Here is a 14,195-nt window from a genome sequence, read left to right as displayed (position 1 = left end):
TATCATTTTCCATCCCATAGTCCAGTCCAATCCCTGTCTGAAGAGTTGGCTTTGGGAATGGTTCTTGTCTTAGCCTAACAGAAGGTCTGGGGACCATGACCTCTGGGGTCCTTCGAGTCTCAGTCAGACCATTAAGTCTGGCCTCTTTAGGAGAATTTGAGGTCTGCATCCCACTGCTCTCCTGCTCCCTCAGGGGTTCTCTGTTGTGTTCCCTGTCTGGGCAGTCATCAGTTGTAGCTGGGCACCATCTAGTTCTTCTGGTCTCAAGTTGATGTAGTCTGGTTTATGTGGCCCCACCTGGAAGTTTTTGATGCATTTACTAAGTAGAGCTGTATTTAGCTTCTTCAGACAGAGGGACAATCCCTTTGAAAGTTCCCATGTTAGGAAGACTTTTGTGTATTCAAAGAGCTAGGAGAAATTCCATGTGTTTGAAATATAGAGATATGGGGAGAGTAGAAGTATTGGAAATTGGAAAGGAACGTGTTGGTGAGTTCTGAGTAAGCCCTGCAGACCAAGTATTCTGAATTTTTTATAAAGAAAGTAACATATCAGTAAAGTGGTCTTATCAGTTAGGTAAAAACAAAAGGGACTTTTCTAATTATGCATAATTTAAAATACATTCAGTTAATATGAATTAACATGTTTTATTAAAAATATGCAGCTCAATTTTAAGATTTAGTATACTTTAAAATGTTTTATTCTTAACTGATCCTCAGAACATTCACTTTCAATTTCTCAAGATCGACATTAACTATGTAATTTATTTGAAACATATTTTTGCCTAGCCATTTCATCTACAGGAAAAATTTCAAGAGCTTAAATATCATTTTCATGATCATTTGCAATATTAGTGCTCAGAGTTAAATCTGTTTCTTCTCAATTATTTGGTTCCATCTAGTAAATTGAGGCTACTCGTGTTTACTGTAAGAATTCTAACTTAATATTTTAGTATCCACAATTCTCAGATATTTCATGAAAGGTATTTATATTTTACCCACACAATCACTGAAACTGTAATTTGTAGCCTGATATGGAAATAGTAGATCTTTATTTTTACACCAAAATAATCTAGAATCTTCACTTTTCTCCTTTTTTAAAAAACATTTTCAAGTTTTTAAATAAAATTCACATATGTAATACATATTTCTGTGGTTATGTTTATGCAGTAATCTGTGAAGGGGCTATCTTCTGCACTTTATTTAAATTTTCACAAGATTTAAACTCAGGAAAAAGGGTGGATATCACTCATAAAAAATTTCAAGTATTAGCAAAGGTATGCATCATATATTAGCTTGGTGAGGTACTGACATTAACTTATCTCCTTCCCTTTGCCTTTATTTTATATTTTATTCAATTTACTTGAAGCCTGGGCTGAGTTCCAGATGGGATGCTACCTCAAACCTCCTATGCTTTAACTCAAGAGTTCCTTTTTCTCTCTGGTTTGTGCAAGCAGAACATTCCTTCAAAAATCCCATAACACATTAATGTGCCCACCTTTGCAGGATTTTTTCCTGTCACCAATAAGTTTGAAGAATTCATACTAGAATTGATGGCCATTTAATATCTAATACTAGGCCCTACAAATTTTTAAATAATCTTCATTAATTCTCTTTGGTCCTTGTCACCCCTGTAATATTTTATTGATGTGTTTAGAAATCGCACTCCAGTCCTGAAATGATATACCCTGGGGATATCTCCATATTCTAGTATATGTGGCTCAACCCAGAAATTTCTGTGCTGTCTTGGTAGCCAAATTCACTGCTGCTGTCCAGCTGTAGGGACTTCTTCCTCAGAGGAGTAGGGTAAACCCCTGAGACAGCCCAATCACTTCCCAGTCCTTCCTTTCCCTTTCATAGCATAAGCTAAAATTAATTCCTGCCAATCAATGCTGGAAGGCCAGTTCAAGGTTTTCAAAACCAATTTCCATGTTTGGGGTTGTTATGGATTGAATTGTGTGCCCCAAAAATATGTGTTGTAAATCCTAACCCCTGTAGTGGTTATAATTTCATTTGGGAATGGATTTTCTTTGTTATGCTAATGGAAGTATTAGTGTAGGGTGTATATCAAGTCAATCTCTTTTGAGATATAAAAGAGATTAAAGAAGCAAGCAAGAAGCAGAGATGGGTAAAGACAGATGGCATGCCATGCCACATGAAGATCACCAAGGAGCCAAGGACTAGAAGAAGTAAAAGGGACAAGGACATTCCCCCAGGGCCAAAAGAGAGAGAAAGCCTTCCCCTAGAGTTGGCATCCTAAATTCTGACTTTTAGACTCCTAAACTGTGAGCAAAAGCATTTCTGTTTGTTAAAGCCACCCAACTGTGGTATTTCTGTTATAGCAGCACTAGATAACTAAGACAAAAACCCATGGCCTTTGAGTAGAACTGCCCCATACGGTTTCCAAGGCTGTAATCTTTACAGAAGCACACTGCCACAACTGTCTCCTGTGAAGCGGCTGGTGGGTTCAAATGGCCAGACTTGTAGTTTGCAGCCTATTGCTTAGACACTGCACCTAACCAGGGCTCCTTAGGTAACAAAGAAAGGGGCCCAAATATAGTGAGGGTCAGTGAGCACACAGCCCATTGGCCAGCACAGAGAGCATAGCTATGTGCCACTTATGTGATAATGGAACCTTGCTGCATTGTAGGTAACTGTCTACTTACCAATTAGTAATTACAGCTGGGTGGTACAGTTAAGAATTCCTAAATAAAAAGCACATGACTCATTTTTCCATGTAAAGTCAATAATTGTGTCATCTTGTACCTTGAAACTAGAAATACCCTTACTGCCACATCTCAAAAAAGAAAGCCCACCCCAAGGAACACAAAGGAGTAGGACATCTTTCACAGAAGCAGCTGGAAAGATGAGGAGTGGATCATTGACAGCACTGCTTACAAGAATTGCACTGTGCATCCACATACTTATGAGTAATATCTTACCAGACATGTAGTCAAGGCAACATACTGTTATGAACGCCACTCTCCGTCAACCTCAGGGATATCTGCTGAAGTTTTTTAAAATTCAGGCCCAAATGAGTACAAACTGCATAACTTGACTTATATGAAAATAAAAAATGAGCAAATATGTATTAGAAGACAGGGTGCTTGAAGTCACGTTAGTGAGACCCCTTTGGGCAATTCGTAGTTCATAGAGGGCTTGACGGGGGTCTGGGATGCTGGTGCCATGTTGTTAATTCAAAAGATCCTGGGTAGTTTGCTAGTAGCTACTAACCTAAAGGTTATCAGTTTGTTGCCAGGTGGAAACCCCAGGTTTTGCTCAGCGAGACTCATCACAGCCAGTAAACAAGAGGCTGAGGTGGGAGATTAGAAAGGTGTCTTTATTTTGTTGCACAAGGAAAGGAACTGTTGGGGCTGCTGCCTCCAACACTGCTGGAAGGCAGCTTGGGGAGGCGAGTTTTTAGAGAGAGCAGACAAGGAAATACAAATTTATTGTGAATATTCAGGATCGACCTTCACGCAGGTGAGCTTGGGGATGACTATGCAGTTTCTTTAAAAAAAAAAAACATTTTTTTTTTTTTCTTAGGCGAGGATTATTCCCTGGGATGAAGAGGTCGATTTTCCTTCATCAGCATGTTAAGCCTCCACCCACAGGCGAGATGCGTATATGTATTTTGCACTGAATGAGCCAACAGATAATTAAAAGTGTCAAGATGGTATTGAAAACCTGCTAAAACCAGCCGAGGCCAGCTATGGCCTTTGCGTGGTTATCTTGTCAAGGACAATTTCAGAAGAATGTGCAGCCTGTGCTGCTCAGTGTAGGAGAATAAGCCAAAACAGGTGTCTCCTAGAAGGGCTGAGCTCTGAGGCTGCCTTTCTCAGGTTCAAACCCACTCAGTTGTCCAAAAACAAAACTCACAGCAACGGTATAGGACAGAGTATGACTACTCCATAGGGTTTCCAAGGCTGCAAAAATCTTTGCAAGAACAGATTGCCACATCTTTCTCCCACAGAGCCGCTGGGTAAGTTTGAACTACGAACCTTCTGGTTACCCGCCCCGCCACTGCACCACCTTGTCTGGGAGCCAGGAGATGCTATTTCCCAAAGTTTCCCAGTGCGGCCAGTCCTTTATCTGGGAGGGGGAGGGGCGTCCTTAGCCAGGGCCATGGAGCTATGTGAACTACATTTCCCACAATGACCTGCGCCGCCAAGCCAATGAGAGCTCAGAAAAGTGGTATTTCTATGCGAACGCACCACGACAGGGCGGGACTTCCGGCGTCCTCCACGGCGGTCATTTTGGCGGCTGTTGGGTCCATCAACCGCGTCAGAGGCTCCGGAGCTCTGGGTCGGTCCGAGGTAACGGTACCGGCAAGGCGCGAGAGGAGGCATTGTCCCCACAGCACAGGGTGTGGGCCTGAAGCTCGGCAGCGGAGCCGCCAGCAGTGATCCGCGTCAGGACCGGGCTGGGGATACTGGTGCGCGACCCCGGCCCCGCTCTGTCCACAGTTTCCGATGGCGGCCGCCGCGCTGATGGACTCGCCTCAGGTGGGTGCTGCATCCCTGACACAGGGCCCTCTCCCTCTCCGGCCATTTCCTCCGCATCCTAAAGCCTCGGATGAGAGGGGTTTTCTTAGGTCACTGCAGCGCACGCGTCGGTGTCCAGTATAAGAGGTACGCGTGGGTGGGGTCCCCATCTCTGACACCAGTGTGATGAGGCGTGGGAGTGTTATATGCATTGGACCAGCATATGTAAAGGCTTGGAGGTGCTACTGAACCGGGAGCTTTCAGGAAACCTGGGATCATTCTTGTCTGCAGGGACTAGAGAGTGTTAGAAGTCATGCCTGGATGGCAGGCTGAGGAGTTGTACCTTTCTTCTCAGGGCACTGGGAGCCATGGAGGGTTGTGAACAGAGGAGGGACACGGTCTGAGTTAGGATTTTAGGAAGTTTCTAGAAGCTACCAAGAGGAAGAACCAATGGAGTTTGGGGTGATGACAACAGTGGGGCACAGGGGCATTGAATCCTTGTCCAACATCACCGAGCTGGTAGGAGGCAGCATTGAGGACTGAGGCCCGGAGATGACACGCTTAGCCCAAGTTCACCAGGTTCCAGGGCCGTGCATGGGTACAAGGAGTCCTGGGCTCATGGAACCCCAGTTTGATCACCTGCCTCTCACATCTTCATTTTCCTATATCTTCCCATGGCTGCAGAAGCGCTTATGGGCCCTACACGGGTGAGTCTCACTAATTCTGACCCCACACATATGGATTGTGGGGTCCTGGAGCTCTTTACCTGCCATTTTCCCAGCGCTCGGGTCCGGAGATGCTGTGGAAATCCCAAGCCCAGGATGCTGAGTCCAGGCCAGGGATTATATGGAAGTGCCCATTTCTGGCAGCCAATGGAATGAAGTGTGATAGGTTTTTGAGGCATAAGGATCAGCATGTCCAAATGCTAGGAGGTGAGGCCAAGCTGGGAGTGTCCAGAGAACTGCAGCTCTCCTCTCTCTGGTAGGAACAGAGATCAGAGGTGTAGGAGTCAGGCCTGAATGGCAGCCTGAGAAGGTGGGTATCTATTCTGGAGCTAATGGAAGCAATGTGCGGTTTGGGTCAGAGTAGGGGGTGATCTGACCCAGATCATAACAGCCTCTCTCTGACTGCAGAGTCGGGAACAGACTGGGTGCGGAAGCAGGCAGGAATACCAGAGAGAAGGTTACTCCAGTAGTTGAGTGTTGATGGATCAGTGTGGAGATGGGAGAAATGATTGGATTCTGAATTTGTTTTTTAAGTAGGGCTGTCTGGACTTTCTGATTTTTAGTGCAACAGAAGGAAAGGTAGGGGTCAGGGATAATTCTAAGGTTTTTGGTTTTAACAGTCAGAAGGATGGAAGCTCCAACAGTTGAAATGGGGTGGTCAGTAGTAGGATTGACTTGCATTGGGGATATTAAGAGTTTTTTTTTTGCTGTGTTAAGAGTTTGGATGTTTAAGAGTACAGTGAGTGGAGGCATCAGATGGGTAGCTTGACACATAGGTTTGGAGCTCTGGTAAGGAGTTCAGGATGGGAGGTACAAAAGGTGGTAGTGAGAGTATGGTCCAGGGTGGAACCGCACATCACAGTTAGGAGGGGGAATCCAGTCCATGGTGGTAATGCTAATAATAATCCAGAAAGGGGAGGGTGGGGGCCGAGGACAGCGTCTCTTTCTTGGGCAAGTGGTTGGGGTGTTGTGTGTGACAAACACAGGTGAGGGAGAGAAGTGGCCATGAGAAGGGTGTAGGAGAGAGCATGCTCTGGAAGGGGGCACAGACTGCCAAGAGATGAGTGGACATGAGACACAGAAGTAATGGAGACAATAGAGAACTTAGTCACCATTCTGTGGACTCAGCAGGATTTTGTGGTTACCCTACGTGTGGTCTGGGGTGTTTCGGTCAGGCTGGTGGATTAGTTCAAGGCACAAGTGGTCACCTGTGAGAATTAATAGGACTGAGATGGGGGAATCATTGGGACCTGGCTATGAAGGAGCATCGGGTGGAGAGAAGAGAGTTGTGACTGATGAAATGTCAGCAAGTGTAGCACAAGTGGAAGAGGGCCATGGGCATTTGATCCTGCAAGTGGTCCTGAGTGGCTGAGGTTGAAGCAAGGAACAATCAGACAGTGAAGCCTTCATGAATCCATGGGATTATTCTGAGTATGACAGAGCTGGGGATCTGGGGCTGACATTGGGAGCGGAGACTATCAAAGTTCTAGGGTAGACCTACATTCTGGAGGCCAGGGAGATGCTATGGTGTAGGGCAGGGAGGGGAGGAAGCTGTGGGAGTACAGAGTGGGAGAGTGTGGAACAGAGTGGTATGCATGTGGAGACAGGCATAAACTGATGGTCCTGGTGCCCCAGGTTTGGGGACCTAAAGGTGAAAGGTAAGCCCACATTTGGTTGTGTCTGGGAGGCATGATTTGGGTAACGCCAGGAGAATTACCTGTCAAAAGGGGGTTTAGCCCTGGATTCTAGGCCCAGAGCTTGAACCTTATCTCCATGCCCACCTGTCTATTGTTGCTGTCGCCTGACTGGATGATTGGTGGGACCATAAGGGGAGAGAGGGTATTAGTGGCACCAGGGCCTATCATCTAGCCTGAGGTGGAGATTCGGGGAGCAGGGTGAGCAGGGGGGACATACAGGATGGGGGGAAGAACTTGGGATCCTAGGAGAAATTAATCATGATGTGGACTGTCTCCATCCTGACAGAGTGGTGTGACCTTTGAGGACGTGGCCATTGACTTCTCCCAGGAGGAATGGGGGCTCCTTGATGAGACTCAGAGGATCCTCTACCGAGATGTGATGCTGGAGAACTTTGCAATCATAGCCTCCCTAGGTAAGACTGCCACACTCACCCCAATGTGCTAAGCTGGTCTTTGTCTTTCCCTTCCTGTTCCCCAGAGACAGCTTTATCCTTCCAAAGCCAGACTATGGGCTCTGCTGCCTTCCCTGCTCTCTTGGCATGTGTGCTGAGGGTGCCAGTGTTGAGCTATGTGCGAAGCCCTAAGCAATGCACTCCCAGAGCAGCCCTACCACTTGCTGTGTGAAACTGTGGAGGCAAGAGTCTGGGAGTCAGGAGTCTTCCGTTCAGCACAGCGGATCCCCCGCTGCTTGTTCTCGTCCTGACTGGTTAATGTATCCACACTACCTCTGTGCTCCAGGTTCTGCCCATTCCTCTATCTGACATATCCTCCTGTCTGACTGCCAAGAATTGTAGGCATTGCCACGGTCACTACTTACATGGCTATTCTTGCAAGGTCCTCTCCTGAGGTTTTTATTTATAGTATTAATTTTCTGTCCTGTGGTCCGTTGTGTACTAAATTGACTCCCTTGCCCTGTCTCTCCCTTAGGACTTGTATCTTGCAAGTCCCTTCATGCAGACAGGGTTCAAGTAGAGGCCCAGTTGCATTTCACAGGGGACATGGCAGCATTATCTCAGAGGCCTGGCCCTGCTGAGTGGTAACTAGGAAATGACATGACATCAGATCTCTGTTCAAGTCATGCCAGGAGCTGCTCTGTGTCCACCAGTATTTTGGTGTAAATGCCACTGGTCAGACCTCATTTCTATCTTTTCTTCCCCATACCTCACACTTCAATGACTTGTCATTTGAGCTGTGACTTCCAGCCTTGGCTGCCCCCCGCCCCTTGCTGGTGTCTGCTTGTCACTTTTTCCTCTTCACTGCTCTCTGCAATATTCTTCAACTTGGACTCACACAACATGTCATGAGGTGTGCACATGTCCTTAGGTAATCCTTGAGTACTAACTACTCAGTTCCAAATGGATTTTCCTGGCCCTGAACACAACCAGCCTTCTGCACATCAGACATGCATCACCAACTGATATGGTCCTGCTGAAGGCTGTTGGCACTGGAGTGAGTTAGAGGCCCTGCCTCTCCTTCCTGTGCTGCACCCCATCTTTGTATCCTTCCTCTGGTGAAACTTCTCATTCTGTAATCCTCAGAGGCTCAGTACTGCAAAGCAGCCCCTTTCTCAACCCGCCCCCAACTCCATTATATTGAAAATTATCTCATGGACTCACTTCTAGGTGTGCCTGATCCACGTTTGTTATAGGGACTTCCCCTCCCCACTAAAGTCAGCATGCACTTCATCAGCATTTCTCTGCTTTCAGGCTGTTGGCATGGAACAGAGGAGGAGGCGGTATCTTCTGAGCAGAGTGTTTCTGTAGAACGAGTGTCACAGATCAGTACCCCACAAGCAGGCCGTTTTACCCAGAAGACTCACCCCTGTGACATGTGCGTCCCAGTCTTGAAAGACATATTGCACCTGAATGAACTCCAGCCATCGTACTCTGGGCTGAAACCATGCTTGAGTGAGGCATGTTTCAGAGGTTTCTGGCTCAGTGCAAACCTTCCCCAGCTCCAGAAGCATCACAGTAGAGAGAAATCTTTCAAGAGGGATGTGGATGGGACCTCATTTGTCAAGAGCTGCAAATTTCAAGGGTCAGGGAAGCCCTTCACCTGTGAGAAGGTTGGGAAGGATGTCCCAGCAGCCTCAGGCCTTCTCCAGCACCAGGCCTCTCTGAACAGTGAGAAGCTACACAGCAGTACCAAGTGTGGGGAGGCCTTTCACAGCAGAAAGACACGCTATAAGTGGGGTGAATGTGAGAAAGATTTTAGCTACAAACGCACGCTTATTCACCACCAAAGCGTCTGCACTGGAGAGGGGCTTTGTGAGGGTAGTAAATGTGGAAAAAACAACAGCTGCAATTACAGGCTTGTTCAACATCAAAAAGTTCACACTGGAGAAAGGTCATATGAGTGTGGTGAATGTGGAATATTCTTTAGCCAAATCTCCGATCTCCATCAACACCAGAGAGTTCACACAGGAGAAAAGCTTTATGAGTATGGAAAATGTGAGAAATCTTTTACCTACAACTCCAGTCTCATAAAACACCAGAGAGTGCACACTGGAGAAAGACCGTATAAGTGCAGTGAATGTGAGAAATGCTTTAGCCAAAGTTCCAGCCTCATTCAACATTGGAGAGTTCACACAGGAGCAAAGCCTTTTGAGTGTGGCAAATGTGGGAAATCCTTTAGCCACATCTCTACCCTCATTCACCACAGGAGAGTTCACACTGGAGAAAAGCCTTATAAGTGCAGTGAATGTGGGAAATTATTTGGCAGAAGCTCTCATCTTATTGTACACAAAAGAATTCACACTGGAGAAATGCCTTATGAATGTAGCGAATGTGGGAAGTCTTTTAGGCAAAGCTCTGGCCTCAATCAACACCGGAGAGTTCACACTGGAGAAAGGCCTTACAAGTGCAGTGAGTGTGAAAAATCCTTTAGCCGCAAGTCTGACCTCATTAAACACCGGAGAGTTCACACGGGAGCAAGGCCTTATGAGTGTGATGAATGTGGAAAATCCTTTAGGCAAAGCTCTGGCCTTATTCAACACTGGAGAGTTCACACTGGAGAAAGGCCGTATGAGTGTGATGAATGTGGGAAATCTTTTAGCCGCAAATCCGACCTCATTCAACATCAGAGAATTCATACTGGAGAAAGGCCTTAGATGTGCAGGGAATGTGCTGGGTGCTTGGTCAGTATAATGACACTGGAGGAGAGCCTTTCTAGGGGAGTCATCGACCTGAATTCAACCTCCTAAGTCCAAACATCCACAGTGGGGAGATTCCGCATAAGTTTCCAGTATGGGGGAGGCTTTAAGGAGCTGGGCTGCACTTTCTAACCTGCCTAGGGCTCTTGCCAGATTTTCATCATTGTCAGCTTCTACAAGCGATGTCACCTCTGTCCCCTGGCAGTGCCCACAGCCTGCATCATTCGCCACCCCAACATGCACAGGGAAGCAGAACTCTGTGTCCACCTATTAGCTGGAGGAAATCCTGAGAGGCCTGAGCCCTTAGGGTGTCCTCATTCCCTTCTGTCTGAAAAGTTAGGGCATGGACCTGACCCAGATTTAACCCAATATCAGTTGTGTCGGTGGCTTGCAGAAAAGGACTACCTCTTTCAGGGACACTGTTAGGCTCAAGTTGTGTTTGTGATGAACTTTTGTAGCCTCTTGGTCACCAACCTAGGAACCACCTGCTACACAGTACTCTGGTTTGTGCAATAATAAAGGACTTTTGTTTAAGTGCCTTTTATCTTGGGGGGCGGGGGTCTATTCACTGAGGGCTTAGAAAGCAGAACTTGGCTTTACAAGCATGAAGGGTGAATAACTTTCGTGGGGATCCCAAACTTTGTGTGCCTCAGAGGGGATGAAATTATGGCAGAAAATGGCTTTCCAGCTTGGGCCTGGTTTGTACATTGCCCAGGGTCTCCTAGGAAGGACTGTAGGGCTTTGTGGTCTTGATTTGTGGCTTGGATGCCAGGATTTCTTGTGCGCTCAGAGGTCATCCTGAGGAGGGGCCACTCCCGTGCTTCTTGGGAAAAACATGAATTTTTCATATCACATTATGCCCAGCACTGTTGAGGGACTCTTCCCTAGGTCCTCTAAAGGAGGTATGAGCCCTGATGTCCAGAATCCAGTAGGTGGGTATTGCTGGTTATAGGACCCTAGGAGCCAGAGGAACCATAGTTGGTTACAGCAACACTGGGTTAATAGGGAGTGGTGGAGACTGCAGCAAATTAAAGGGAATGAGCCTCTTCTAAAAGTGCTTTGACTAGTGTTCCAGTAACCATGCCTGTGTGGGATCGGTGTGTACACACATTCTGTGTTCCTCCAGAGCTGTATGTCTTAACGTAGCTGAGGTCATAAGACAGGGAACAGAGGGGCCCCCAAATCTGCAATTCACATAAACTAACAGGAAGTGGGCCAGGGTGCACAAAGGCATTCCCTGGAACAATGGGGCAGGGTATTAGAAAACAGCCCGGAAACTTCCTTAAGGTTGTCTTTCAGAAGCAGTTGGGTAAAACCAGCCCCAGGGGCGTGCGCAGAACATCCACCTGTGACTGCTATGTGACCTTCCACCAGGGGTAGTGAGAGGCTACAGGCACAGCTGGGGAATTGCACTTGGGGAATGAGAGACTGTGCTGGCGTAACACCCCATAGTAAGTCCTGCTATGAATCCCAGAGCCTCTGGGACAGGAACCATCTTAGAAAGCTGCTGCACACGCACTATTAACATATCCCCACCTATGCCTATGAATACACATGAGTCTTCCCACCCAAAAACTTAAAAACTGGGCAAGTCTTTTGTTCTGTGAGATAGGGGTAAGTGTAGCTTAGGCCCTCCCTGTCTCGGCTTGCAAGCCTCTTCAATAAAGCTTTTTGTGTGTGGAAAACTCTTCGTGCCTTAACTGCTCATTCTTGGCCAGTGAGAGGCAAGAACCTTATTCAATTCCAGCAACAGTCATTGTCAGAAAATAAAGGTTTTGTGGATTCCTGTGACTTCTGGGTGTTCACCTCAGGGCTATTGCTGCTCAGGCAGGAAAACAAGGACAGAGAGAATGCAGATCCTGTTGTCCGGGCATGTGATATTTATGACCCAGCTGCATTCCTGTTGGGAGGAAATGGCCTTCATTGCTCGCTAATTTTGCTGCCACTGAGACAAAGCTACCTTCCGAGGGCTTGAAGAGCGTGATGGTGGAGTCAACTTAGGCTTGCTAAACCTGATTTTCAGGAGTGGAAGATCTAAATTTTTATTTTGAACCATTTTTTAAACCTTTATTAAAGTATAATCGTCTTGCAATAAACTCCACATATTTAAAGTGTACAATTTGGTAAGTATTGACATACATATATACCCATGAAACTACCCTAATCATGATAATGAGTATATCCGTCTCACACATATTCACCTCACGCCCCTATAATCTCTCCAGGCTCTTTAGGTGCTCCAGGCAACCAATGATTTACCTTACAATAGTTTAGTTTGCATTTTGAAGAATTTTACATGAAAGTGTTCACTTAATTTTTTTCTGGTCTCCTCCAAGCTGAAAAACTATTTTGATATTCATCAGTGGTGCTTAAAAAAAAAAAAAGTTTATATGAGTAAAATCAAACCAAACCCACTGCTGTTGAGCGATTCTGACTCATAGCGACCCTATAGCACAGAGTAGAACTGCCCGATAGAGTTTCCAAGGAGCGCCTGGCAGATTCAAACTGCCGACTTCTTGGTTAGCAGCTGTAGCACTTAACTGCTACACCACCAGGGTTTCCGCTTATATGAGTAGTTCATTTAATTACAGAGTGGCATTGTCTTCTGTCTATACCAGTATTTGTTTATCCCTAATCTGTTTGTGGACATACGGGCTATTTCCAGATTTTGGCTATTGCAGATAAAGGTGCTATGAACATTTATATACAACTTTTTACATGGAGATATGTTTCATTTCTCTTGAGTTAATAAGTCAGAGTATAATGCCTAAGTCAGGCTGGAGGAATGTTTTAACTATTAAGGAACTGCCAAACTGATTTAAAATGGTTGTTCTCTTTTACGTTCCTACTAGCAGTTTATGAGATTTCTACTTTCTCCACATTTTTGCCAATATAGCTTTTTAAATTTTATTCCTTTTAATAAATGTGTACTGGTATCTCATTATGGTTTAAATTGCATTTCCCTAATGATTCATGATGTTGAGTATTTTTTTCATGTGTTTATTTGCTACCTGTACATTTTATTTGGTAAAAGACTACTTCATATCTTCTGCTTATTTCTTTAATGAGTTTTGACTCTTTCCCTTTTCATTAACAAATAAGATAGTGAAACAACAATGACGTGTTGGAATTTTTGGAATAATTGTTCAGAACTTGAATATTTCCTCATTTTTTACTCAACTTTTTTGGTGCTATGCATAATACAATAGCCAAATACACCACACACTTGTAAGTATAATCTGTATCGTTTAACATAACCTCCATCACTTCCTTAAGCCTACACATTGAATAATGCAATAAATCAAGCATGGGTTTTTAGTATTTGCCAGTTTCTGTGCTGTAAATACTCCCACCATTGCCAAATTCAAATTGCCAGCACAATGTCATTTAATGTGGAGTTGGGAAGAGTTGCCAGTAGCACACACCACCTCAAGAACATAGATAATAAAAACTTGTAAAATGATTAGGAAGTGACAAGTTTTGTACACTTGTTTTCCAGACAGTTTAATTAAGGAATAATTGACTTAAACAGCACAGACTTAAATGTACATTTTGATGTTTCCATACAAGTGACTCACGTGAAACCAAAAGTTTCCTCCTGCCCTTTATAAGTCGTCCTTCTCAACATTAAAAATTACTGATAGAAAGACATAATTTAGCTTTTGTAATGACTATTTTCAAATATGTGACAATGGGAAAGAACATCATGGAACCTATGAACACTTAACCCATTCTACCATCCTTATTACATGCCCATTCTTTTTCATCTTTTTTGCGTATATTCTCAGATATGTCATTTAATGCATAACCTCTTCTGAATGTGTTTCTAAAATGTAACAACTTGTTCATAACAACTCATTCATGATTTTATCACAAAATTAAAATATTGGGAATATGGTATCAGTGCTGAATTTTATCAAATGTCTCAAAAATATGTTAAGGCTGATTGCAATCAGGACACAAAATGTATTATTAAGATTTTATTCAGTTTGTCTTACAAGTCTATTAACTGATAGGCACCTCATACTTTCCTGCGTGGTGCAAATGGCTAAGTGTGTGACCGCTAGCTGAAAGTCGGCTGTTCAACTCAACCAGATGTGCCTCAGAAGGCAAGCCTGGAGATCTGCTTCCAAAACATCATA

At 44.9% G+C, this 14,195-nt stretch overlaps 1 protein-coding gene across 1 annotated transcript; it reads left to right on the top strand.

The window, feature by feature from the left end:
- Window positions 1–4,222: 4,222 nt before the first annotated feature.
- LOC100667945 (zinc finger protein 416-like) lies at window positions 4,223–13,495 on the top strand. The gene is made up of 3 exons (XM_010586655.3): window positions 4,223–4,501; window positions 7,189–7,315; window positions 8,609–13,495. Exons 1-3 carry the CDS (start codon window positions 4,469–4,471, stop codon window positions 10,009–10,011), a joined length of 1,563 nt encoding a protein of 520 aa, XP_010584957.1. The 5' UTR covers window positions 4,223–4,468; the 3' UTR covers window positions 10,012–13,495.
- Window positions 13,496–14,195: the final 700 nt, after the last annotated feature.

This window comes from Loxodonta africana, chromosome 11 (assembly GCF_030014295.1).
Source record: "Loxodonta africana isolate mLoxAfr1 chromosome 11, mLoxAfr1.hap2, whole genome shotgun sequence".
In the NCBI taxonomy this organism is placed as follows: domain Eukaryota; kingdom Metazoa; phylum Chordata; class Mammalia; order Proboscidea; family Elephantidae; genus Loxodonta; species Loxodonta africana.
The sequence above is the reverse complement of the archived record's forward strand: the minus strand, read 5'-3'. Positions and strand labels throughout refer to the sequence as shown.